This window comes from Empidonax traillii, unplaced genomic scaffold, assembly GCF_003031625.1.
Source record: "Empidonax traillii isolate 1590-97213 ecotype Southwest subspecies unplaced genomic scaffold, ASM303162v1 scaffold100:size1405979, whole genome shotgun sequence".
In the NCBI taxonomy this organism is placed as follows: Eukaryota; Metazoa; Chordata; class Aves; order Passeriformes; family Tyrannidae; genus Empidonax; species Empidonax traillii.
This window is the reverse complement of record NW_020955293.1, coordinates 1,039,195-1,066,937: the sequence shown is the minus strand read 5'-3', so window position 1 is coordinate 1,066,937 and position 27,743 is coordinate 1,039,195. Positions and strand designations below refer to the sequence as shown.

The 27,743-nt window shown below is 39.5% G+C and overlaps 1 protein-coding gene across 1 annotated transcript in view; it reads right to left on the bottom strand.

Annotated features, from left to right (window-relative positions):
• The window catches only part of LAMA1 (laminin subunit alpha 1), a 100,491-nt gene extending 74,434 nt beyond the window's left edge, over positions 1 to 26,057 (bottom strand). The window contains exons 1-3 of the mRNA XM_027882066.1: positions 25,968 to 26,057; positions 5,164 to 5,334; positions 4,670 to 4,782 (exon numbers count right to left, since the gene is read on the bottom strand). Of these exons, the coding sequence (XP_027737867.1) occupies positions 4,670 to 4,782; positions 5,164 to 5,254 (204 nt within the window). The 5' untranslated portion in view covers positions 5,255 to 5,334; positions 25,968 to 26,057. The remainder of the gene's footprint in view (positions 1 to 4,669; positions 4,783 to 5,163; positions 5,335 to 25,967) is intronic.
• Positions 26,058 to 27,743: the final 1,686 nt, after the last annotated feature.

Here is a 27,743-nt window from a genome sequence, read left to right as displayed (position 1 = left end):
TAAAGTCTCCCTGTAATATTTTTCAATATACATGAATTGAAGACAACAATAGAGAAGATTTTGTCTTTGTGTAATTACGAGTATTTGAGCCCCAGGCTCCAAAACTGAAAAGCTAAAGGGAAAGATGAGTCCCAACATATTTTTTTTTTCTAAATTTCAGAAATATTTAACTAAAGAACAGAGGTACCGACTTCTACTTCAGATCTACACGCCAATTCAAGTCCAAACTCCATCTGACCTTGAAAAAACCTGAGAGGACTATATGATTTTAGAACCTCAGGATTAACCTTGGTGTCCTATTGACGAGTGCAAAAAGGGAATCTAAAAAGCAGCTAAGTATGTTTTTCAAACAGCATGACCAGTCCTGTGGTGAAAACGTTTATTACAACTAGCATTACTCCACATATTTAAAATGAAACTGCAAAATTTATTCAGTTCAGTGTTGTCAACACATATAAACCTGGTTACAAGGAAACCCTCTTTTTCTCAGATTTCATTTTGCTGTCCAAAAAAAGTCCAAACTAATCTGTGCAAACTCTAAAAGAGTAGAAGACTACATAAAGGGACATTTTAAGTATCAGCTTATATTGTTCACAGAAATGTCTTTTTAAGGGATAAAGATGGCTTCAGTCTCATAGAGACCGTGAGGCCTAGCAACCGTTTGCAACATTTTGCTCTGAGTGTTCTGTGATCTTAAAAGTGCAAAATACACTAAATTCAGCAGAATTTCTAGTCTCAATCATTATATTTTCTTTAAGATTTTGATTCATTATGTGCAGTCATTGTTTTGGAATAGAAGAAAAATTCATTTTAGTTAAGAATTGCCTTGTAAGAATGTACAGATGAACACCCTGAATCTTGCATCATCAGTTTTACAAAGCCACAAAAGTCTTTTAAGGCAGCTTGCCACATACAATAAATTAGCATTAGTCCAGCGAAGTCAACAGAATAATATTTTTTTACATCAGCAAACAATGTATCTCTACAGAAATCTGTTCTTGCCAGTTCATTTCAAGATGAAAGCTCTGTGCAAATCATATATTTACATTCTTTTAAACTTTCTAATAGCAGAAAGTACAAATTACTCTTACATCAGCCTCTGAGTGGCAATCCAGTACTCATAAAATATTCATGAGCTACAACTTACTCGGAAGTGGAGTTGTTTTCTCAACTCAATACTACGGGTCTTCTAAGAAGAATTGGTGTTGATTTACAATTCAAGAACTTTGTGATATAAAAACGTCTGCCATTCTGCTACACCAAGTAAACACAGTACATTTAAATACCTTTAAAAGTCTGAAGCATGATAACAAAACTGAGGCAAGTGGTCTTTGTTTAATGTTGTCACAGATTAATATTTTATAGCTGGCCCAATCACACTGCTTAAATGTGCAACAGTCAGCATTTATTAAAGTTATTAAAATTTATTAAAATTTTGTAATATAGCTGTCCAGGGGGTCAAACTCAGGCAAAAATGCTGTTTTTATCAAAAACCAATGCTGTGCATTTTGTTACTGTAGAACTGGCAGTGTAGGAAGCACAAGGTCATAAATCAAATCTTAGTGTCTTGTACATCAATACGACACCTCATTGCTAAACTACTCTTTCCGCAGTTCTGGATCACTGCCATACATTTAATGGAAAGAGGGAGCCGGGGCGGGGTGGTGGTGGAGTGTGTGGGAAGAAAAGACTATCATAGATCTGAATCCTGGAAAGACTGAAAAGCACACTAGAACAAATTTACCTAGTTGATATGATGTGAGCTAAAGAATCATGACATAAGTCCTAGCTACCCTTACAAAATGCTTAGCGTTAGTTATAAATAGCATAGATTCCACAAAGGAGGAAGATCAAAACAGCAATGTCAATATTGCTTTTATTAGCCAGCCCTCTTCTCTTAAAGAGACTCCATCAAACTGCTTTTCAGTCCAGCTGTTTTTAGACTAAATAAATTAGGTAAAAGGTAGAATACTAGCTAAAAGAATATCCTCTATTCCCTTAACTTTCGAGCCAAGAGATGAGTACAGCCACAGAAATTCACACAGGGTAAACTGGAATTGAGCTTTCACCAGCTAAGGGTATCTTCCCCATATCTGCCAGACAAGGTTATGTTTCAGCACTCACCAACCCAATTGCCTGGATTATATCTCTAAAATGTACAACAATAACAATCCCAAGAAACAATAAAAATACTCTTAGATCTAGAACTTCTGGTAATTACAGAAGAACCCACCATGAATATGACCAGATGGTCATTCATCATGAAAGGGCACAACACTCTGGCAAGGAAAGTTGAAGGACTTGTTTACTTTAATATGCTACTTAAAAGATTTCATGCACAAGGCTTGAAATATAAAAAAAAAAATGTACCAATGCTAAAGTTATATTGTAACCCACATAGTTACAGGTACTAACTTTCAGGAATATTTTTAAAGGTCCTAGAAGTGTATTTTAACTCATTCTCAAGCTAATGTATGAAGTAAATAATTACTGAAGTCACTAAGGTCCTTCATATGCTTTTCTTTTGTGTTTTCTTTACTTGTGCTGACTCGCTTAAAGTAAGCACACCAAGTCAGCTCTAATAACTCATTGACTTCAAGCAATCTCTATTAACCGAATCCTTTCTCACAGAGCATAATTTACATTCAGTTTGCATAGCCCTAGATGCCTTCTCTCCCTTAAAGTCTCTAAGGAAAACACAGAAGAATGGCCCCTTAGGGGAAACTTTTCAAATCGAATTAGTGAAACTGAGCGTGGGTCAGGAGAGGAGAGATATGTATGTGGTGAAACATCAACAGCACTAAGACTGGAGAATAAAAGATTTAGAGGGCAGCTCAGCTGGTCTGCTTCCAAAGTGAAATTGTTCTAGGAGGATAAAAAACTAAGGCATTCCCTCCTCCTTCATTTTTCCTTCCTGTTTGTCCATCTACAAACCAAACACAAAGCTAACTCTTCAAACAACAAGAAAGTCTTATCCAAACCTTCTGTCACTGACAAAAGACAACCTGTGATTATTTTCCAAACAGTTCTGCTTTCTAATTAAAGAGCAAACTAGGCACTTGCTTAACCTACACTTCATTTGAAAACATCAAAGTTAAACCTTCTGATTTAATCTTTAAAATAACTTTCAAACTGGGTCTAGAGATCTTGCAAAAGGCTTTTTACCGACTGTACACCTCAAGTACGCATTTCTTAGTAAGTAACAAAGCTTCTTCCAGAGTTTGGAAGCATCCCTATATTGAGAATGAATTGTTGAGCTATGATTTTCAAACAACTTACTTAGCCCAGTGCATAGATCTGTTCAAAGCAAAACAACAAGAAAAAAACAAGAAAAATACATTTTCTTCAGCAATTATTTTGTCTTTTCTTGGAGCAGGATAAAAGATTTCAGATTCTTCCATGTCTAACAGACAAACTAATAAATTAGTAAATACTCTGTACGGTTTAGTAGCCTAATAATGATGAACCCCTCCAGGTTTGGCCATGAAGTCTCAAAACAGAGGAACCAACTTCTGCCAAGACTGTTCCAGATTCCCCAGGGTCAGAAATCACTATTTCAGAAATATAATCCCTAACTCTTCAGAAAAGCTGATAGCAAAAGTTCACAGAAGATATAATACAGAACATTTCTTCCCAGTGCTCCTTCCAAAAAGACAGTGATCAGAATCAAGTTAGAAAAGAAGTACAGAAAGTGGCAAATCAACTTTTCTTTTAGTAGTACCACTTTTGCCCAATTTTATGCATGTTTTGCATTGTAGTCCTTGAAGTTTACCCCACAACTGAGGAAAGTCAGACTTCCTAGGGTTCTGGATATCCTGCAATTGAACTTTTTGACATTTTACACGTCAATCTGACTGTTATGTTACAGTAACAGGTTTGCATATTTAATGTAAATCTGCAAAATTACTAGAAATTTTAAAAGTTTAACTTGCAACCTACTGTGAGATAATTGATGTGTGCACTAACCCTCCAGTCACTTACCTTTCTCTCCTCTGAAACTCATTATCTGAGTTACAATACTTCTGGATCTAATACTTGGAAGTATTGTGTGCTGTTTTCTTATAGCAAATAGCAGCATTTCAACTATGTCCTATTCCAAATCATTTACTCTAAGAAACTGTACAACAATCAGGTGATGGCCTAACAGTTATAGTTAAGAAACAGAAACAGATGTATCCTCACATATAAAATCTGTGCTTAGGCCAATACCCTGAAAACACTGTTGCTTAAAAATAAGCCCTTGATAACACAGACTTCAAGTAACTTGTAAGAAATCACAGGTGGAGGAACACAATATCAGAAGACTGCTGGGGAAAAGACAGAAGGGTTGGGTAGAGGAAAGTTATCAAGACATAAGGAATTGGTACAGATGGAATTGATTACCAAAACAGAAGGAACGTGGATGAGAGTAAAACCCCTCATCCACACATATACAATTGTTATTATGCCACGATAGGAAGTCTGATAGGAACAAAATCTTCAAGATGCTCTAGGACAATGACTGAAAACCACATCTGTCTAAAATCAGTTCATATTAGTATATTTAACTAAAGTGCTATTGAAGAGTTAAATTGTACATATCCTACCACCTAAACACAGAGGAGCTGCAATCAACTGCATTGGCTTATATCTACACACATTTAATTACACTCATCTAAGTGTTACTCACCTGCCTTAAATCCAAGGTGATGGTGACCCAGTGATATTGCCTTCCATTCTGAATGCTGGGACTCTGCCACCAGTTATTGGTACCATCAATTGCACTGGAAATTGGGTGCTGCTCTGTTTCAAAGCAAAAAAAAAATTAAACATCTCTGCTGCTCTGTTTCAAAGCAAAAAAAATTAAACATCTCTTGGAAATAAACCTCACTTCTGACTCAGCACATTTATTTCACACTGAACACAATTTCTTCCTGTCATAAAAAAAGTAAAAACTGACATCTGCCCTCAAACAATAAGGCTGTCATTCGTTCCTGCAGTGCTCAATGGTGATTCAAAGTGCTTACACTTTCCCTCAGCTCTCTGCTCAAAGGCAGTTGCACTCACATAGTAGAGAGACTAAAACTAAAACATATTTGACGGTAATACACTCCATATTCACGAGGAACGGTTAAAAGAAAGACACAAACCGATGAAACAAACAACAAAACACGTGAAACTTGCCTTTGGGATTGGCACTGTGACTGTCACAGACACGGCACTGGGCGTTGCGGAGGGGCCGTCCAGGGACGTGCTCCACCAGTTTGCAGAACATCTCTGGTCCCTTCTCCCCGCAGGTGGCATTGGTGGAGATGTGAGCGTTGCTGGCCAGGTTCAGAATGGCAGGGAACAGGCCTTGAAAGAAATAATGTGACATTGCAAGGCATGCAAAATTGGTACCCTGACAGCAATATCTCTGTTACTTCACTCCACAGTTGCGTGCTTTATTCTAAGGAACACAAGGGTTTTTGCAAACCAACTTTCCCAGTTGGAAACCTTCCTTTGCATTGTGAATTGATCAAAACCAGGAGGGCAACTGGCCCACTGCCAGAAGCAAGGAGGGACTGTACAGCACGCACTCAGCTGGTATGGAAAACGGCATTTAACAGGAGCTCTCTGCAACAGCAGCAACACCACGAACCTGAACAAGACTCTCCAGGCTTGCAAGATTTAAGGACTGAACTTTAGCCCTTTGCTACAAGCTCTTCTGCAGTCTTTGTAAAGTCTAAAGGATATTTTGCTTGCTACTTATTAATCTTTACAAAGACACTTTACTGTTCTTTCAAAGGGGGGTGTTCTTGAACGCTGGAATAATGTAACAACATACTAAGCGTTTCAGGATTACTACTACCAGACCAAGAATCCTCTGCCTTTTCTAAAAGGAGTAAAGTTTTATTTTGGCTTGAAGGCTACTGATACAATTTCAAGAATACCGTATGCCACAGAAGTTTAACACAGTTTCTCAGCAATGTTGTTATCAGTTTCCAGACATCCCTCCTGAGCTAAAAAGCTTTTATTCCTTTCATAGTTAGGGTGTAACAGAGATACTCCATTTCCTCTCAGAAGCAACTCTGAAAAACAGAATTACTTTGAAAAGTCCTGTCTTTAGAGATTAAACCCACTGGACATAAATCAAAGCTAGAGCCTTGGTATGGTGTATTTAAGAGTGCCACAAGAATTGTTAGTGTTGCAATAGTGAGGCATTAAAATCATATTTTTCTTCTAAGGAATTCTGAAAACAAACAAAAAATAAAACCCAGTCATATTTAGGAAAATAAAAGCCTTTTTCAGTAGTAAAGCTGTGTGAATTCTTTTATTTCATTATCTACAACATACAACAAAACAAATTGTAATACTAAAATTTTGCTTTTCTTAGCTGTTCGTGCATACAGATATCTCAAAAGTGGGTGCTAAGAGGATGGTGACAGGCTCTTTTCAGTGGTGCTCACCAACAGGAGGAGAAGAAATGGCCATAAACTAATACACAAGAAGTTTAATTTCAACATGAGGAAGAACTTCTTTACATCGAGGGTGGCAGAGCACTGGAACAGGCTGCCCAGGGAGGTCATGGAATCTCCCTCTCATGTTCCTGTGTCATCTGTTCTAGGTGACCCTGCCTTGGCAGGGGGGGTTGGACTAGATGATCTCTAGAGGTCCCTTACAACCCTAACAATTCCGTGATTCTGTGTTCTCAACAATGCAACATTAAATATTCCTTTAATTTAAAGTGTCTTTGCCTAGTAATTGCATTATCCTGGAAAGCCTAGAGAAAAGTTTCAGTGTTTTTTAAGACTCGCCTTCAGCTGTCGAAAATCTGGCTACACTGTAACCCTCTGTACCACAGCATGAATAATAACTGGTGTGTTTTCAATTGTGTCTTACTTGAAACTTAATAGGAGCGAGATGGAGCTTTTTATTTTTTTGAATCCTGACTTTAAGTTAAATCCAGACTAGGTCAGATGCCTTGTTCTCATTATACCTAAATCTGATACAGACGAGGATGCTAAAGCCATCCTATTGATCACTTTTAGTGAGGCTCTTTTGACAGCAACATGCTTTCTGCACAGGCTTCTCTCGCCTCTTGCACTACATGTGCAGTGTAGCTCCAGATCTGTAGCTGAAAGCAAAGAAGAAATGCTGCCCCTGTTCTCCTATTGGACAAGAAAGCTCACTAGTGGAAGAGGGTACCTTTACATACATTACTCTCCAATTATATAAAATCTGCTTTATTCAGTATTCATTACTGTTCACGCAGGGGTCTATCAACCTGTTTTCAAGAGCTATCCATTCATTCTCAGGTCATTCACTACCTTTACTCCCATTACACAGTAGCCCTACCATTTCTTTCCAGGGTCATTTGTTACAGTGACATAAATTGTCTCCAATAAACTTTGGTACACGGACTTGTGCCAAAGGAATAGCAAAGATATCTCATGATGAGTTTTCTGGGTCCCACAGAGATACAAAGAAAGAACACTTCAATCCAAGTCAGTTGCACTGGAGCTTGGCCCCAGAATCCAAAANAAAAAAAAAAAAAAAAAAAAAAAAAAAAAAAAAAAAAAAAAAAAAGGAGCTTGTTAGCTTTACTCTGCAAGGTACTGCATCTCTTCAAATCCGAGTTGATTATGTTCACCTCTGAGTCTCTTTAACACAACTACATTTTAAGGCAAACTGCAGAGGTAGAGATACAGGTTTCAGGGAAGATTGAGAATAGTGTAAAAGATGATTTATTAAGAAACAATAAGCATATACAATTAAAAAAAAAATGGAAAAAAGGTAAATTGCAAATAAATGAGTTGCATCTTTAAAGAACTTGGTTCCTCTTCAGTCTTTTATTAAGAAAATCCAGGCACTCAGAGTTTGGAGTTCAAAAGCTCTTAGATGCTCCTCTGCCAACCTCCACTCAACCTTTGCCTCCCCCCCTCCAAAAGAAAACCCACCACCAAATATCTGGTTATATATTTTTATTGCTCATAGGAAGAGGTAGGTATGATAAAAACGAGCAACAACAGAATCAGTCACTTAAATGAGCCCTTTACAGATAACAGGTGACTGTTGTCATATCCTGCTATAAAATCCAAGTGGCTGTAACCGACATAAAAATCCAGCAGAAGATCCCATGTTTCATTAAACTGAACTTTTGGCAAATTATATTTGCACTCTTGAAGACATCACAGAATCACAAAATCATTTAGGTTGGAAAGGTCCTCTGAGATCATCAAATCCAGCCTTTGACCAATCACCACCTTGTCGACTAGACCATGGCACTACATGCCATGTCCAGTCATTTCTTGAACAACCTCAGAAGCAATGACTCCACCACTTCCCTGGGCAGTCCATTTCAATATTTAACAACTCTTCCTGTGATAAAATTACTCCAAATATCCACTTGGACCGCCCTGGCACAGGTTGAAGCTATGTCCTCTCATCCTGTCTCTAGCTGCCTGGCAGAAGAGGCCAACTCCCACCTGGCTACAACCTCCTTAGCAAGGAGTTGCAGAGAGTGGTAAGCTCTCCCCTGAGCCAACTCTTCTCCAGGCTAAACAACCCCAGCTCCCTCAGCCACTCCTCATAGGACTTACTCTCTAGACCCTTCATCCATGTAACTTTTACAGTTGTCTGTCTAAAGTACAGCACAAATGATTGACTGAATTGGATTTATCATATTATTCCCACTAGAAAGGAAGGCAAGTGCTACATATAAAACCATCCCTGTTTCACTGCTGAACCGTCAGGCTCTATTATCACATTAGCTGACTGTAGTTTTGAACCAGCCTTGAGAGATGGCAACACAGCCACATGGACCTGTACAGGATTCAGCAGCAGACTTCTCAGCTCGCTAATCAAGTCTGATTGACTGTATTCTATTTGTAAAAACACCTTGCAACCAACTTTGCACTAAAGTATTTGTTACTTCCTCTTGCCACCCTTGGGCCCATCTCTGTTTGGGAATTTCAGTTCAGTGTTTTGCAAGAGACTCTGGTGGTCCTGAGAAAGCTGGAAGAAGTTTTAAATCCAGCTCTTTCACTTCTAATTGCTAGCTCTCTCTTTTCATGGTAAGGTGAACTCTTGAATTCGATTTTTTTTTTCCCAGCTACTGTGCTGCTCATTTGCCCCAGAGGTTCACATACCTCCCATTACCAGAAAATGAAGTGTATAGATGCTAATTTGACCTTGAGAAAGAATAGCAACTGGTTCACTACAGCTCAGTGCAAAAGCTAAGCACGTTTTCATTAGATGTTCAAGCAAGTTGCTCTATTTTGTAAGGACTTGGTTTTAGACAGATGTGTGACTAGAACTCAGTAAAGGAGAACTGAAAAGGTGAGTTGGTACTGTCAGAATTATGTCATTCAGAGTTTTCCTACAGGAAAGACAAAACAGTTCAAGTTCAGAAAAAGCAGAGGGAATCACACCCCTAACTGAAGCCAGTTGTAATGTATTTAGATGATGAACAGGTGGCCAGCATGCAGTATGCCAGGAAAAAGGAAGATCGGCAAAGAGCTTTAAAGTAGAAGAGGCAGTCAATTTCTATTTTATCTGCTCCAATATGCCTGTTGACTCTGATTCTTCAGAATGAATAGGGACAGTTGGAGCATGCAGCTTATTGGGGCAGATTCAAAGTGCTGACAATTCACACAAGTCAGCATGGATTGATACAAATCATTGCCTAAGTAAAAGATGTCTGTTGCCAGGACAGCTCGCTCTCTATTGCTAAGTTAATGGTCGATCATACCACCTACACTTCTTTAGGAATTATTCTACTTTAAACCAGGTTCTACTGAAGTCCTCAAAAACTCTTCATTGCAGGTGTAAGTACCACCATCATCTTTTGCCTGGAGACTCAATTTAATTCTTCGTAGGTTTTAAAGTTTTTACTTTGTTACAGATATAGACTACCAAGTACCCCCGAAGTTTTCACCAAGAAGCATTTCAAGGATCAGGGACATTTCCAACACATATCTGTCATCTCATTCTGGATACACCTGATCTACTGCACATGAGCAGATCAATTCCATAGTACACGTGCAGAGGGTCTGACAGACCCTGGACTTGTTGGCCATTTTGTCTAGCTCTGATACCCTGTCCACATACAGCAGCATCCATGCACTCCAAAGACATTAGACTTACTCTCCCTGCTCAGCCCACAGCACCTACACATTCCTAATGCAAATATGGAAACCATATGCACTTGTATGCTATTTATTAAAGGCTTTTCTGATATATTTTTTCACTTAAGAATTCACTTGGCTGCATTCTGTACAACTAGATTTGAATGAAACCCCAATTCCATTTTCTGATTAATGATTTTTTCACTTAGGAAATTGGTAGTATTTCATTACTGTTCTGTTTTGGGCAGAAGGAAAGTGGATTTGTGCATTCTAGTAAAATCCATACATTACCTGTGGTTTTGACCGTGTTTGACTGTATGGATTCTCACAATGTGACAGAGAGGTTGAAAATAATTTTCACAGATGGCACGTAGGAAAATGAGACAGGCCCCAGAATAAGTCTTCCTAGCAGAGGCATAGCTGATTAAAATAATTTCTTTTACAAACACAGTTGTAAAAACAGAAGGATACAAGTGAGAGTTCTACTTTACACAGGCTTCACTATATCAGCATCTATGTTTCATAAGCACAATAAAGATAACATCTTTTGGTATTCAGATCAACACAGTAAGGATGGCAAAACTCCTTACAGAAATGCCACATTTAAGACAGCTTCCTTCTAAACCCAGATTCACTGATCTTCTTTGGAAGCTGAATAAATTACAGAGGTGTTTCTTGGTTTTTTAGAGTTTGTTTTTTTTAAGAAGACAAAAACTCATGGGAAATTAACACAAAACATTATATGAAGCAAGCCACAAACTGAGTCCAGAGGTGATATATTTTCTGGATTGTTCATCAGCATATACAATGAAGACTCCAAACCAGACTTCAGTGACCAGCTCTGAGACATTCAGCAATGCAACAGCCTGATTTCAACTGCCTGATTTCAAGTATTTTGGCTTTTTTTGTGCTGAGTGTAATAAAGCAGTAATCTGCAAGTGAACAAAGTAGATCTGACTTAAAAAACAAAAGAGCTGATGTGTGCACTAACAGTGAGCTTTTTATTGTGTCATTTCTCAGAACACAGAAATACTTGAAGGGGTCTTTTCTCATTTGCAAGTTTGCGTTTTTAAAAATGTTAAGGCAATCAGTAGTTCATAAGAAGCAGGCAATGTTGAAGTTTGCTCGCAAGCAATTGATTTCCCATTTACTGAAAACATTTACAGAGGACACAGTAATAGTTGTTCAGAATAGCTTGATGCACTTCGGGAAAACAGAAAGGACTAAGGACAAAATGTAATAAAATGTCACAGTATTAGAATGTATAAAATATGTAATAGTTTTACACTGCAGAAGTTGAAATCACATTCTTTATATCATTCTCAGGAGTTCTCAATACCACAGACCTGTTTTAGTTGTTCTGCCTTATTCACGTTTTGGATTAAATGAGTTCACTAAATGAAAGTCCTGGAACTATCAGATTTCTAGCCTGCTCAATAGATTTACCCTGATTATATTTTACTAGCAATCATCCTTAGCTTAACCTTTTCTATACACTTTCATCAGAATCCTATCCCATCATCACATCAAATATCTAGGCTGCTTTCCTTCAAATAAATGGGCTGAAATCATTAACTTCTAACTATGGGAACTAAGGCACTAATTCCCTGTTCTTGAGAGTCAGCAAGAGATATGGGGTATAACACTCGACCTGCCTTATAATCCGCTTTGAGGAGACATTGCCTAAAAATGTGTTAGCTGCAGCATTAACCCATTTGAAAAGCTGAAAGCTTCACCACCATTTCCACAATAGGCTGAGGTAGCAAGCCACTAATTAGAAATTATTTTGAAAGATGATTATTTTCTATAGCTCTCCAAAGAGAAAAATTTCTGCTAGCAGAATGCCAAGTTCACAGGAACTAAGGGGTACGTTGGGGGTTTTTTAGCAAAATCTCTGCAAACTTTATTTTGCAATGTTTAGATTAAATTACTTCAGATTAAAAAGAAGCCTCTACATTGACAGCCTATTATCTTCTCCTAAAACCAGCTCCATGTTTCTTCTCATACCGTAGAGCACAGCTGACTAATGAGTCAATCACAGCAATATAGCTGGTGAAGATTACATTTATTTAATTCAATCATCTTTCAATGTAAGAACATGCTAAGTTTATCTAATTCTAAAGAGCTTCCAATGAAGGATATTCCTCAACCCCCCTGACAAGTCTACTCGGGTGCTTTATCACTTTAAAAGCCACAAATTTTCAGTCCTCTTTGCTGCATTCATGGTCTGCGATGATCTTGATTACAGCTTTTGTTTACCTGAAAGGCTGCTATCACACACCCTTTCCTAGACCAAGTAAACAACCCTTCCAATCTTTCCACAGTCAATTTTTTAACCTTAACCTTCTGAATTACTGGCAGTTTGCACTTCTCCAACAGTGTGGCTCCTCAGACCTCAGCAGCTAGAGCAGAATTTCTTAAATTCAGCAGTTTTGTTAACGCACACAAAAATAAGTTTTGTAATTCTTTTAAAGATACTACAGTTCACTTTGCATTGCATGCTAAGGTAAGTAAAAGATCCTTGTCTGCTGTACTGCAGACTGGTCAGTCATGAAAGAGAAGTGTACTCCACATCAGGCCCTGGGATGAGCTCAGATTATTTGTAAAACAGACTACTTGGCAGCCATTTGCTGAACACTCAAACACTCGCTTTCAGAACAATCTGATTATTTTACAGCTCTGATTAAGTCAAGCTTTTGCAAATTACACTTAAACAATCCCAGTGGACCAACCAATTAAAAAAATAAAAAAAAGGACAATAAGAAAAAAACTCATTACAGAAGTTAATGTTACCAAAAACATTCTGCTTGAACCCTGCAAGCTGTTGGAGCACAAAAAAGCTACAGAGGATGAAACTTTGCCCCTTCTTCTAAATGGCAAAGGCTTCTCTGCCAAATATTTTCTGTGGTTGCTTATGTGCATTCAGCATTATTAATAAGAGCCTTAATGCAGACAGAGTGCTGCAGCAAAAGCCTGTCGCCTACTGTGGTCTGCCTTGGGCTGGATTATGTGCTAATTAGCATTCAGTGCTCAGAAATGTACTGAAGAGAAGTATAACACTACAAATTAATAAAGTTAACAAAGTAAAAGTTGTAACACTACAAATTAATAAAATTATGTCCAATTCAGACCGCAAACACAAAATGCCAAAGTTTACTCTTTCAAGAATGAATACCAGCTGTACTATTCTCCCACGACTAGTTCCTTCCATTTAGTTTGTGAAGGTTAAAGAGCAAGTGTCTGGCATAACTTGCATGTCTTCCTTAAAATTCCCAAACACCAGCATATGGTCAGGTTGATGGTCCTGATGTAATAGAATTTGAACAAGGCAAAAAGTGTTTTTTCTTTTCCAAAAGAGGGCAGAAAGCCTGAGCCCTAATAAAATATTAAATTTCAAAGAATGTGAAGCGTGCCATAGATATAAGGCAATGGAAAACTAAGGTAAAGAGAGAGTAAGGAAAGCATCATATTCCAGTTAAGTGTTACTGCAAGATGCTAAATTTTCCAGTATGCAGTATTGGGAACGGGATTATCAAGAACACAAATTAAAATGAGGGAATTATCAAACTCGCTGAAAAGTGTCTGTAACAAAGAAATTCCATACTTCCAAATTAAAATGTTTAGAACATGGAAAGCTAACTAATAATACATCTGCAGAAGAAACTGAAAGTTGTCCTCTCAGTTACACAGTAACATGTTTACTTTACACAAAGTATTGAGGTTTTTAATACCACAGATGGGTTAGATGCTAGTTTAGGTCGAATACTAACACTAAAAATATCTGTTAGACTACAAAGCTAAGCATTAACAAGTTAGCAGGTGCAAACTTCACAATGCCCCACCTTCCCGAGTCCATCACATGCTCAGCTTGAAAACACAGATGTAGATCACAGAGACTGTGTGATGTGCTTAAATTGGAAGTAGAAAGGATAAGGATGCAAAGACCATGGGTCAGGGTGCAAATGCTTGACACTGAAGGAGTTAAGAGCTTTTCAGTCCCATCCAGAGATTCCTACAAATGAGCTACCTTGTTTCTTAAAGGAGCACGTATCATCTTTGACAGCCTGAGAATAGAAAACACTGGCAAATACAATAGGTTTAATAGCTTACACACCAGCCCTGGATGTGGTATCTAGTATTATGTCTTCGTACTTGCAAAAATTTCAGGGATCTAAGACAAAAAAAAAATTAAGTACTTGGGCATAAATAAAAGAGTTCTACCACAGAAATGTTTAATACACTCAATATTGGCAGTAACTTGATGCTTATTTCAATCAGAACAAACTAAGTGGTAGAAGAAAGAAAACTAGCTTTCATGCTAGTTTTCAGCATCAGACAGTACAACTTCATAGAAAAGGTGGGTAATTTGTGAGTACTCTATCATTCATTTTCAAAGCATAATCAATATTTCTTCTGTCGAGTCATGTCTTGCAAGTATTGATTTTTTTTTTAATGCTGCTGGCCTGTTCAAGAATCTGCCTAGAAATTGTCACAGCATTTACACTAAAAGCAAAAGAGCCAAAAGTTGACATATGGGCAGGCTGCCAAGGAACAACAAACCTGCCAGACCATGAAATTAGTTCTTTCTTGTTCACCCAAAAGCTTTTTCCACTTGTTGAGGAGTCTACATCATTGTGTTTGTTGGTTTGGGGGTCGTTCTTTCTTTTAGCATTACAATGGCTTTTTTTTTAAGTCATCGTTTAGGAACGATCTTCACTCAAACCTGAAGTAAATACAGGCCACAGCTATTATATACTTCAGTTTTTTGTCAGTTTTGCTTATATGCTGCCTAAGGCACAATATTACCTTAGAGCAACATGACAGTAGTACTGGTAGTGTGACTAGCATTCAATATAAGGACCTCAGTCACTTGTCACCTATCATGTGTCCTAGTATCACCAAAACTAAATATTTTTGTTCTTATTGATGTTGGATCTAGAGTAGATTTTTCCCCCTCCTCCACCTTTTACTATGACTCCTTCAACAAATAATATCTCCCACTTAACTTCTTTCCTATTAGTTTTCAAGCTGAGGCAATAGTCCTACCTTTAAAAAAAAAACCCTCTTCGGTTTAATCCCAATTATATTTACATGCACAAATATGCAGGTTTAGGCTTCACACCTAATCATTTATTATAATAGACAAGAAGTTATGACCCAAGTATCTATTAGCTCTCTTCTGATTCTAAATTTCTATCTATCATTTGTGAAATCTAAGAGACCTGAGTTTGAGAATAATTTTAAAGGTTTACTGGTCCCACACACTTTGGTACTGTGACTCAGTATCACAACCAAACAAAATGTTACTACTTCTTTTCCCATATAAACATTAAGAAGGTTAAAGCACTTATAAATACCCTTGAGTCAGTTGGCATGACCTTGTGATCATAAACAAAGTAACTGCACTACAAAGGAACTCTGAAATATATTTTTTACATAGCGCATTTAAGAATGTTATTCAGTAGCCTTAGAGAAATTCAAAGTTTACTTCATTTTCCTAATTTAAAAAAAATATATTTTTATTTCACTTTCTCAATATGAATGCATTATCCTAACATTACAAAATGCAGCTGCTTTAGATGGAGTTAAATGTCTATTTAAATTAAGTGGAGTTTGTCCATTACTGAACAAAAGCTATTACAAGCTGAAGAGTTTTTGGCACTAAGAACTACCAACTCTCCTGTTTTCAGACACGGAAGAAAAATGTTTCCATTTCAGCAGGCACAAAGCCATTATCAGGGCACATACAGCCCTATATCACTGCCAGATCTTCCTGGGCAGAAGGGAGTGCGTTTCCTCCAGGTTGAATGGAGTTGAAAGGATTTGCAACTGTGTAACCCTGAAGACATGCAAAACTTGGTCACTCCCTTATCTCTACTGACTAAGATTTAGCAATCTCTGATTTAAAAGGTTAATTGGGAATAACCTCTAGGATTTCTTTATTTCAACTGTAACTAACTATTCAACATACTATAGAAGCAGCTTTCCGCTCTTTACAAAAAGTAAGATTTTTTTTTTTTTTTAAGGTATTTTACTCTAGGCAACGAAGTAAAATTGCATGACACCATTCTTTGTTTACTTACATCTGCTGCTCTCCAGGCATACAGATTAACAAATGCACAGGGCACAAATTGCAACTATTTAAAAATATTAACACCAAGTCAACTGTTGCACATTTTCTATGATGCAAACTCTCTCCACTTGCAAATTCTTACTATTTTACAGTAAATGCCTTCTGGAAAATCAAAGGCATTTGTGTGTCACACATGAATTCCTGAAAAAGCGTAATTTTTAGCACACAAAAACAAAAGGGGGCGGGGGGAACCAAAGTTCTCTTCTGTATTGCCATCAATGCACAAGAACTCAGCCAGCTACATGGAATTTTAATCAAGTGTTCTGAAAGTATTTTGCCTTTGGCCTGAAAACAAGAATTATGCATTTCAGCCCAAAGCACAATTTTTGAGGAAAATTCTAACAGACAGAGTTCAAGTAGTTTAATTTAAAATTCAGCAATGCTACAGTGAAACTAAAAAATACCAAGGCATAGTTGGATCCTGCCTAAAACACCCCAAACACTTTTTGCTGATTACTGTGGGAAATGTAGCAACAATGTAGGCAGAGTTTCAGGGAGGGCAGCTATTTCCCATTGTCCTTGAGAACAGAAAAGATAAGGAAGGCTGCTCAAATTTTAAAGAGAGATTGTATCTTCAGTTGATGCTCTGTAGTATACCAGAAGGGTTTTTCTTCATTGGGTCAAACATCCTGAACTCTTCCCTGCCACTGTACCATCAAAAAGCCCCTTCTTACCCTCTTCTCCTATCATTTCTGTAAGATTTTCAGCCTACCTGAGACATCCAAACTTGGACGTGTCGATTACCACTATTAGCCATGGCAGCACAGCAATATCCATAGTAAAAAGCTTCTAGACATCTTGACATATCACTGGAGCTAAACATCAGCACGGCAATCTCCGACCCATGCCAAGATACGCACTGAATACAGCTGTCCACCAGCAGTCATAATTTGTACCTATTGCTTCACTGCTGTCTTTAGGTCTCATCCTACAGCTCCATCACTATGGAGAGATCTATTCTCCTTTAGTCATTATGCAATTCATCTTGATGCTCCTTGCCCAGTCACATACACCTCTTTCTCACTGCCTGCAAAGGGCAGCCACCTCCACCTCTCAGAAAACTTGCACTGTACTTTGCAGAATCATTTCTTCAACTCAAAACGTCCCTATTACAATATTATCAAACATGCACAAAACTACGCTGTCCCTAGTGTGACCACTCTCAGGTGGTCATCCGAAGAGGGACACTCTGCGTTTGCTGCATGCCTTTAGCAATGGTAAACGTGCTCTGGAGGACACTGGCAGACACACTGTAGACCTATTTCAATGAAGATAAAATAGGATAGGGCTGGAAAATACTTACTCCTGTAAGTTTTAGCTTAAAATTCATATTAATGTCTAAAAACATTTTCAGTAACAAGCTCACATTTGTGCTTTAGCAAAAAAAGGTATAGTTTCTAAAATTCTCATTAAGTTTTAGTGATATTTATTGTTAATATTCAAAAATAACCCTGAAACGTATCCAGTTCTAGTAAAAAAAAAAAACCATGGACACATAGCAGCTTTGCTTTCTATTTGTAAAAATTTTTCTCTTAGTGCTGTAATGAGATATTACCACATAAAAGCAAATTGAACCACTTGGGCAAGCAAAAAAGGTATACCAAACCAAAGCATCGGTTAGCAACAATGGAAGGAATGAGTAACTCTATACATGTAAAGTAAGTTCACAGCAATTCCCCCAAAAGTCATGATCCTTCATTTTCCCATCAAAATTTTTATCTCTTCAGCATATTTTAAAGGGTGTTGTCTACTAGAAGTCATTGCGCACACATTTTAGAGACTACAAGCTAAAGTAAATAAAAGGAATCCTAGAAATTTCAACAGCATATATTTCACAACCCTAATTTAAACCAGGGTTTCCACATATCTTGACAATTCAAAGAACCTTCACTTGAAACTTCTGTTATCTAGCCCTTCTCAGCCAATAAAGTAGAAACAACCTAATCACCAGAGGCATTAGCACACAGTTATAACTCTTTTCTGCCTTCCCCTCTTAGTGCAAGATAGGCAGAGAAGGCAGTGCTGTAAAGAGGGGCAAAATATATGAAGGATGTGCCATGCAGAATAAAACCCCCACACACTGGCTATTCGTACATTTGAATGAAAACTAGACAAGAAAAACCAGTGGACTCTGTTCGTGGTTTTATCAGTATGAAGCACTTTGAGGAGCTGGATTTCTCACTTCTGTAAAGGAACAGGCAGAAGCAGGGAAGGTGGAATTTGATTACCTGGTTTTTCAAGCACAGGCCTACTGCCTGTACCAGACTCTCATCGATTCACTCAGTCTAGATACTCCCAGAAGGATCTGGAATAACCCAGAGGAGTCAGTGAAGACTGGCCAGGCTCCGCTCAGTCCAGCCGACAGCAGCTCTGCCTGGCTAGGGAGCATCTGAGGAACACCGGCTACAGACAGGCTCCCCAGCCTACTATCCTCCCAGGCACTCAGCCTGCCCAGCACCTTGTGTGCTGCCTACAAAGCTCACTTTGCCACCATCCATATAAACAATGGGACAAGTCGAATCCCTGCTCTAGTGCTCCACAGAAGGGCTGCACTCAACCACAATTAAGCGACACTAGATGTGTGTGTTGCTACCAGGTTTTTTTCTCTCCTTCCCACACAAGCATTTCTTTGCACACATACTTGAGTTTTGTGACAGAAGGAAAAATGCCAGCTGTGCTTTCAAAAATCTGAATAAAAACTGTCAATACTTATCTAAATGAGCACCAGTGCTAGCTGCAATTTGTGTTTACGCTCAGTAGCTGAATTCCAAGGTTTATTACAGTCAGCAAGACTTGTGTCACTGATTTGCAAAGAGCTACGATTTTGCTATTAAAAACTTTGTGCTTCATCAGGTCTACAGGAAAAAGTAATAATCCAACAATGAAATCAAGACTATATAAGTTCTTTCAAATTCCCTATACCTATAGGTTCTGTACTATCCTCTTGAATTTTCAGTAAATAAAAGCTTATACAAAGAGAATAAAGGAGGCAGTGGACACGGGCCTACCTTCAAGGTCATTTTGGTGCAAAACAGCAACAAAAACACAGGCAGAGCCAAGAGGAAAATCAAGTTTCCACTTTGAGAAGACCATTTCTTAAAAAGCCTTATAACATTTAATCTCATATGGGAATCAAGAGGGGGGCTAGATCTCACAGAAAAATAAATGAGCTCACAGAAAGGAATTACATTATTCTTGCAACACAACTTTTATATCTGAAACTTTAATCTAAAAGAACTGGTTAGGGAATATCTCTCAAAGAGTTGTTACTGTATCAAATGACAGTTCAAAAAAAATTATCAAAAGCTAACAATTTAAAGATGAGAAAACAGAAGGAATTGATTGCTAAAGGTTGAAATCTACTCAGCCTACACAAAGCAGCAGTGGGAACCTCATAGCCTTGCCTGGTAGGAAAATCCCAGAAATAACAAGACAACACAAATCAGTCCATCAACTCATATTTGCTGCCACTTTACACAGCCTGCAAACTAGAACCACTTGTGGAAAGGGCAGTGGATGAAAATGACTGCCATGAATCCTGCCTCCTTTCCAATGACTCGGTAAGCTCACATGGCCATTACAGCAGAGTGATTTTCCAGGGTTATTAAAAAAAAAAAAAAAACACAAAAAAAACCACCAAGCAACAACACACTAAAAAAAACCACAAACAAACCAGGTTTTCAGGTCAAACCAAAGCATCTAAATTATGTTCATCTATACTTATTTGCAATTATGATACTGAATGGTATTTTATAGTCTTACACTTCTGTGCTTCCTAAGTTTCAGATTGTTATTTTAAAATAAGTCTTCCACTTTTCCTGTGAAATTGTTATGTATATATAGTTTCTATACCAAAAAAAATGTGCACAAAATAATTACATTTCAGGACAAAAGCAGTTCCCCCCTCCCCTTCTAAAAAATAGAATGATTGACGAATCATTAAAATCCTGGAATAGCAGAAGTACTAAAAAACAATGAACACAGATATGCCTGACCTTTTTTTGATCTGACCCACAAGCAAATGAAGCACTCACCTCAAATCTCAAAAGCCAGAGTTGTACCCATATCCTAGTGCCTAAAAGCCCCCTACACAACTTCTGAGATATCACATAAGTACCTAAAAGCACAAATACATGGGAAATTTGACTGATGTGCTCCCAAAGTTTATGCCAATTAACAACCCAAAACTTCAGCAAGCTGATCTAACCAATTTTGTCTTGCAAAACTTTTCCAACACACTATTCCTTATTTTGGTCAGGAAGAGATGTCTGCAGGACAGAAAAAAGTAGGTGAAGGCAGCAAGCCCCACCTGGAGATACTTGGTGAGACTAATGCAAATACCAACAGCTGATCAACCCACACTGATAGCCCTGAATTTCTAGAGATGCATTTTTTAAGCCCTCAGGGAATGGAGAAAATATTTACGACAAATATTTTATCTTAACTTCAGTCTACTTAGAATGCTTTCATGGGATTTTTCTGTTGCATACCTTTGTACTCTAACAGAAAAAGAAAGTAGTCTGTGGCTTTTTGTTGATTTCTTGCATAATAAGTGAAGGAAAAAAATAAAGCAGATTTTAAATTTAGGACTCTAATCAATGCCAAGCACAACATTTTCCCCAAAGAATGTCCAAGATGTTCCTCGCAGACCACCAGAAAAAATGAAATTTCTCATGGTTCTTTCTTGCTCTCCCCCAACCTCAAGTGATGCCTCAGTCAGCAAAACTTGCCTCCAGATGATATCCATTACTTTTTACAGTACTACTTTTACACTACAAATTCCTTTTAATATGATCAAGCCTCATTTTTATTTAATAAAAAGTTTAAAAATATATTTTTTATCATGAATGTAGGGAGACTTATTTCAACACAATGGTACCCACAAAGTTAGCATTCCTAAGGACAGGTAGTGCAGCCTGTTTGAGGTGACATAATAAGCAGATCATCTAAAATTGACTTTGTTCTATACAGTACTCTACAAAATTTCAATACACTGAGGCTTTAACAGCCAAACTGAAAACAAAAGCCTAGAGCTCCAGAATTACATCTGCTCCTCTATGGAGTGTTGCTGGGGTGCATCAAGTCCTGTAGCCCAACAGAGAGTAAGCTGCTGCAGCTCCACATGTTGCAGGTCCAGTCAATAGTAAAGCTGAGCCCATATCCCTAGCCCTTTACCCTTCTGCCTGGTGTGACTGGATGTTTGCTGGCGATTCCACACTGACACACAGGCCCAACACAAAACGGACACAGTCCAGACTCTCCAGCCACAGGCATCTGGGATGCGCCAGGCCCCTGTAACTCGTGGTACTCTCCCCAAGGGCTGGCACTTATGCATACAGCAGAGAACATAACTGTTTTCCCCTCACCCAAAAGACACAGAGCTTAATAAAAAGACAGATGTGATACATTCCTACAGGACACGTACTGATGAGGTACAGGGCATGGAGAGACAAACAGACTGACTTGTGATCTGTTTACAGGCAGTTGGCCTCCTCTAGCATCTTTCACCTCTCCCCACCACCCCCCCTACTTCTTCTTTCCGAAACCACCTTGATCACCCCCCCATCTTTGGCCCTTCCTTTACTCATCCCAAAGTCAGTCTTGTGCAATCCCAGTATGTTCTTCTCCCGCATTCCATGATGAGTCCCATCCCTGCAGACTGCCACCACCTCAATCCCATAAGCTCTGGTGGCTTCATGAGACAACCCTGCCAGGGGTTCATTTCTCTGGGTTCGTTATTGCTGTTGCCCCACCTTGTTCCCCTGTGTTCCTTTGTGAGTGGACATGAGACTTCTCACATAATCTAACAAGTTACATAAGAGTGTAGACAGTTAATAAGTATTTTGTGGCTCTAAAGACACAAGGGGTATATAGGTTCACTGTAACCAAGATTTCCAACCCAGGAAAAGTGCAGGAATTTAAGCCAAGTATACCATTCTTCCCAATTTTGCAATGAAGAGTGTAAGATCCACCTATCTAGGCTTGTAGACTAACAGCCAGATCTATAAAAACTCAAACTCCTGTCAAATTATGTCACTCCTGCAATTAAAGCACAATACCTTTAAGATGAAACTCACCATCCTGAATAAGGCACCAAAGAGTTCTTCTTCCCTAAGTGGGATGCACAGCCATCCAGATCAGTGGTGCCAGGCTTGAGTAAACCAATTTAAAAAAACATAACCAAAACAAGCTAACAAAACAAAACAAAAAAGCAGACACTGATAAAAAGGAGTTTTTCTACTGAATTTGGACACCTGATTGTTGCTTGAAGCAAGTAATTAAAAGAGAGGAAGGCCTGCAGTTGTATTCTCCTTCCATTTTGAGCACCCTAATGATACAACTACAGCATCAGCTTTTTTTTCTTCCCATTTTCCTTCCCCACCCATTAAACTTGCCTTCTTAGCTCTGTTTTAAACTCAAGTCTGGAGAGATTTTGTATGCTCCTTCTTTTGTATGCTCCTTCTCTTCTCCTGCATAACTTGTCACAGCAACTTGACAAAACAGAACTCCATTCAGAAGTTGGAGATGTGGGTTCAAACCACCTCAAACTAATCCAGTTAATATTATTAATTGGGAAAGTGTTTTAACAATATGATTTATAAGCAAGCTGTATAACCTATGTTTCAGCAAAAAAATGTGGTTGCTGACCATAATGTCTTGATTTGTGTGTTAGTCATAGCCTAAGAATACTCACTAAACCAGATTCTTGAAGCAAGGCAGGTCTGAAACCCAAGTAAATGATAGGCATGTGAAATAACTGTGTTCAGCACTGCCCAGTGGAGCACCTTCCCGGGGCCATTCAATTCCCTGATCATCAGCACTTACCCAAAACCCCAGGAAGGAACAGCAGAAGAGGTTACTTCAGTACACCAGTATACAAAAAAATTGAGGTGAGATGTAGCTGAGGAAATATTTAGTCTACAACTATAGCCTTAAAAGTTACCATTACCCCACATTTACAGTAGCAGGATTTTGTTTTAATTACAGAAAAAAAAAAATCACCTGACAATGGCAGAATCAAATTTATGAAATACAGACAGTAGTGTTCAAAATCATTAACTAATTTTCCTTTCTGCTTTGTAGATGTGTATCATTTAACTCCAGTGTAATAAAAGAATGCAATCCAGCAGAGCAAAGCTGCTACAATGAGCCTCTGAAACAGCTATTTGCTTCTGAGGTTGTAAAATAACTCTTCTGTATCTGAACATTAGTGATGCACACTTCATGAAGAGTTACTCCTGAAAATACAAACCTAGCATTCCAGTATGACAGAGGTATAATATGATGGAGAAACAAAACACCTACAATTAAAATACCAACTAAATTTTATAGCTATGTAGACATTTATCTTTAGGCTGAAAGAACCAATCATTAACTTTGTTCAGTGCAGTGACTTTAGTATTGTGTGTTTCTTAGACTGGACTTGAACTTTCTGACAGATTCTTGCAGCCATGGTATGCACCAATTTCTTCATCTGCTGCCAGGACAGAAGCAGAATTGAACAGAAAAAATCAAGATGTGCTTCAACTTCTACCAGCGCACTCTCCATGGCATTGTCAAGATACCTTTTCCCCAAAGTTCTCCAATGCCCTTGAAAACGGCTTGAGAAACCTTTCCAGCCTCACTTTAACCTGTACTTTCACATCATCACAGTGCTTAGAAGTTTGAGCTTCAGTTATTTACTTTCTACAAAAGCAACATGGCTATTCTAATCTGCATCACATTCTTCACATTGTTTTAGGATCAGTTATCTTGAATTCTGGATTTGTAAAGCAGTTCTCCACCAGGGGGGCTGAAACTCACAGCTTCCTCAGGAGGATCTCTGCTCCCATGCTGAGAAAAAAAAACTCTGTCAACTTAATCTTGTAGAAAGAATGGTCTCCTGACCTGATCTTTCCACTAGAAAAATATAATTATGCATCTAAATATCCCCAGGAGGGTAGGCTTAGAAGCAATCAAATATACCAGTAGCTTCAATCACTGATATAAAAAATATGCATTTTATCCAGATGTCTATAACAATGAGAGCTACTATATAAAAGCTGGAATATCAGCTGTTTGCAAAAGCCAAAGACTGTTGCATATTACCACAATGAGATCACTGCAAAGTCGTATGGGGGGAAAAAAAAAAAAAAAAGGTAGGGACTCTTGTTACCTATATTTGACCAACCTATATCAGCAACAGGAAAATTCCCACCTTTATAAACTGCACGCTAACATATATATTCAAATCGGAGTTAAGATTGAATTAAGGTTATTTGGTGTGTGCAAAACGGTACCTTACAAAAAAATTGAAAAGCAAATTTTGCATCACTTGGTCTGAATTTTCATTTGTTTCTAAGACTGAATTTTCATAACCAAGATGAAGTGTATTTATTTAGAAGCTGAAACATATGGACTCTAAAATTCACTTGGGCTTGATTTTGTCCTCCTTACCTAGATGTTTTGTATACATAACTATATTAATAAACATTCTCTTTTACTGCAGCCCATAAACATCCAGATGCTAATCTTCCACACTACATCCATCTCAAACACCACACTTCACCATAAAGAAAATCAAGACATCCATCTGCACAACATATGCCTTCCAACCATTTTCCATTCACGGTTTTTTATTAGAGACCTAATGTGGTTGGGACTTGATGTGCAAAAGGAGTGGGGTTCGCCAGGAATTCTGCTGAGGACCTCAGCAGGAGCTGAATCACGCCAAAGGTGAGAGCGCCTGGCTCCTACCAGAGCTTCCCATCACAACCCAGCACGCCGCCGAGTCAGCTACTGTTAACCCAGCAACAGAGGGAACCGATGTGCCGGTAACTTCGGTCTCATCAGGAAAACCCAAGCTACAGCACTTCGAACAAAGAAGGTGCGGTGTGATGAAGTTATTCACAGAGGAAGAGCTCGCCGCGGAGCGTTCCGGTGTCCCGGCCAGCCCACGTGCAAGGAGGAGAAAGGAAAAAAAAAAAAAAAAAAAAAACCAAGAAGAAGAGAACTTTCGTAAGTTATCTCCACTACGTCTTCATGCTACCTCTGTCTCATGCCCGGAAAGTGGTTTAGATCCCTTCTTGCTCCTTATAACAGAGCTTAATTTAGTTTACATCAGCGACAGCGTGCGGCATCTCTCGGGGCTGCCGACTCCCCTTCCTTTCCCGGTGTGGGACCCCCGGGATCTGCGGTCCCTGCCCGGCTCCGACCCCGGGTCCGTCTCCCGCCGGGGCAAAGGCTGCGCTGGGAGCTCCCGCGGGCCGCTGCAGCCTTCCCCCACGGCCCAGGAGGGTCGCCCCCTCCCCTGGGTTTCTGCCGCTCCACAGAGTCTCCCGGCTCCCACAAAGGGAGTGGGCGGCTCTGGAGACTGCCGGGCGGGGTAGCCCCCGCCGCCTAGAGAGGAGAAAGGGCTCCAGGAAAGTGGGGGAGGGCAGCTGCAAAACGTGGAGACACAGGAGAACAGGGATAAAGCAGATAGGGGAGGCCATCGGGAAGAGTGCAGCAGCGAGGCGGGCGACACTGCCGGACCCCAGCCCGCCTCCCACCGCGGTGCTCCCCTGGCAGCCCAACACGGCCCCCGGACCGGCTCTGCCCCAGGGGGCGGAGGACACTCCGTCGGGGCTGCCCCAGCCCCGCGGGGGCGAAAGGCTGCCCCGGGACGTGTCGGGCAGCTGCAGACAAGCCCCGCAGGCGCTGCACTGCACGGCACGCAGCGCACACTCCCGCACCCCGAGAGCCACGCACCCCCGCCCTGAGCTCACCTCGGGGCTGGCCCTGCCCCGGCACCCACAGCAGCGAGGCCGCCACCAGCAGTGCCCGCAGCAGGAGGAGCAGCCGCTGCCCGGTGCTGCCCATCGCTGCCGCCGGAGAAACCCTGCCCGCCCGTCTGAGCCCGCCCGCCTTATATCCTCCCCCACCGCCCCTGGCCCGCCCCTCCCCGCACCACCAGGGGCTCGCTCACACACACACCCTTCCCACACACACAGCCCACCTCCTCACACGGTCACACGCTCAGGGCGCCCCGCACCCCACATGTGTCCGTCCCTGCAAAACCGACCCCGAAGCACTTGGCAGCCCCGGCCGCGCTTTGCGAAAGATGCGTGGTGCGCGACGAGCTCCAGTCCCACGAGTAAAAAGTTCTGGAAAGCTGTAGTTACTGAACTGGAACTTCTCGCAAGAAGAGGGAGAAGGGAAAGGTGAGTATGCAAAATAACAAGGTAAAAGTGTGAGGAGTGAGAAAGCATTGCTAAGCTAATTCAATGTACAAATTTCCCGTATGGCTGATATTTTTCACGTGTTAACAAAAATAAAATAAAATAAAGAAATAAAAAAATTGTCTGTTGCGGCTTTCCTTGTAAAATTTTCATCCCCTTTGAAACTTCACTCCCGTGCTGATATTTTTCACATAAACACAGCAAATCAGCCATGTTTGTGAATGAAATGAGTTCTCAGTTGCTAAACTATGAGGTTGATTAGTTCTTGTCTGGTAAGAATTCTTTACAGCTTTTTAATGATCAGCTACCTCATGAAACTAGCATAAAACATAGCAAAAAGTTTGTAGAGATTCTTCAACACGGACACATTTATTCAATATTTCAGAAAAGTTCATCACCCATAGGCTTTATTGCTTTAAGGTTTGTCAGGTGGCAGAGCTCCTATCTACAATACTTGTCAATGATTTTTTGAGCAAGTTGCAGCAATGAACGTTTTCCTGAGAAAAGAACTGTATGACAAAATTGGTTGAGGTGGCGGAATTTTAGTCAAAAGATACATTCCTCAAGTGCGAATCCCCCCTTAAAATGCATGCTGCTTATTTTTTAGGAAAACATTATGTTCCTCTGTAGTGTATTGCATTAGAAACAGCATTTCAAAATACAATCGTATGTATGAGTTGCATGAGTGGAGTTGGGCTACAAGTGCATTCTTCAAATTGTGGGCAGCTGTTTGCAGAATTCGGACTTCAGCTTGTTTGGCTGGAGTTTTTTAATTGATCAGGGTAAAGAAAGGAACATAATGGTTAATTTACATATGTTATATAAAGTAAAGCTATTTCTTACCATATAATTCAGTTATGAGCTATGCTTAAAAAGCCATAGCAAAGTTTATATTCAAAACAGACAAGCAGAAAAAAATCTATGGGTCAAGGAGATATAAAATGAAAAATTTTTGCCATAAAACCTTATCAAAGGCCTTCAAATAAATAACAGTCTACATCTGTCCCTTCCAACAGATCCATTCTTTGCTCACACCAGGAACTTCTTAAATTTCAGGACAGGCAAGGAGGAGGAAAGCAAAACATCTGTGGAGAGAAAAGTCAACAAATTTCAAGAGCCAAAGTTTCGCTTGTTCTAAAATCATAGAGGTCAGGTTAAGGAGTCCTCTGTGCAGGATCATAAGTACCAGTTGGGAGCCAAGTACAAAGGAAAGAGAAAGAGGGAGCATCTGTGCAACATAAAATCCTGCCAGTTTAAGCTTTTTTATCAGTTTAACCATTTCTTCAAATAACAGCAAGCTCAGGAGTACTATCTTGTACCCAT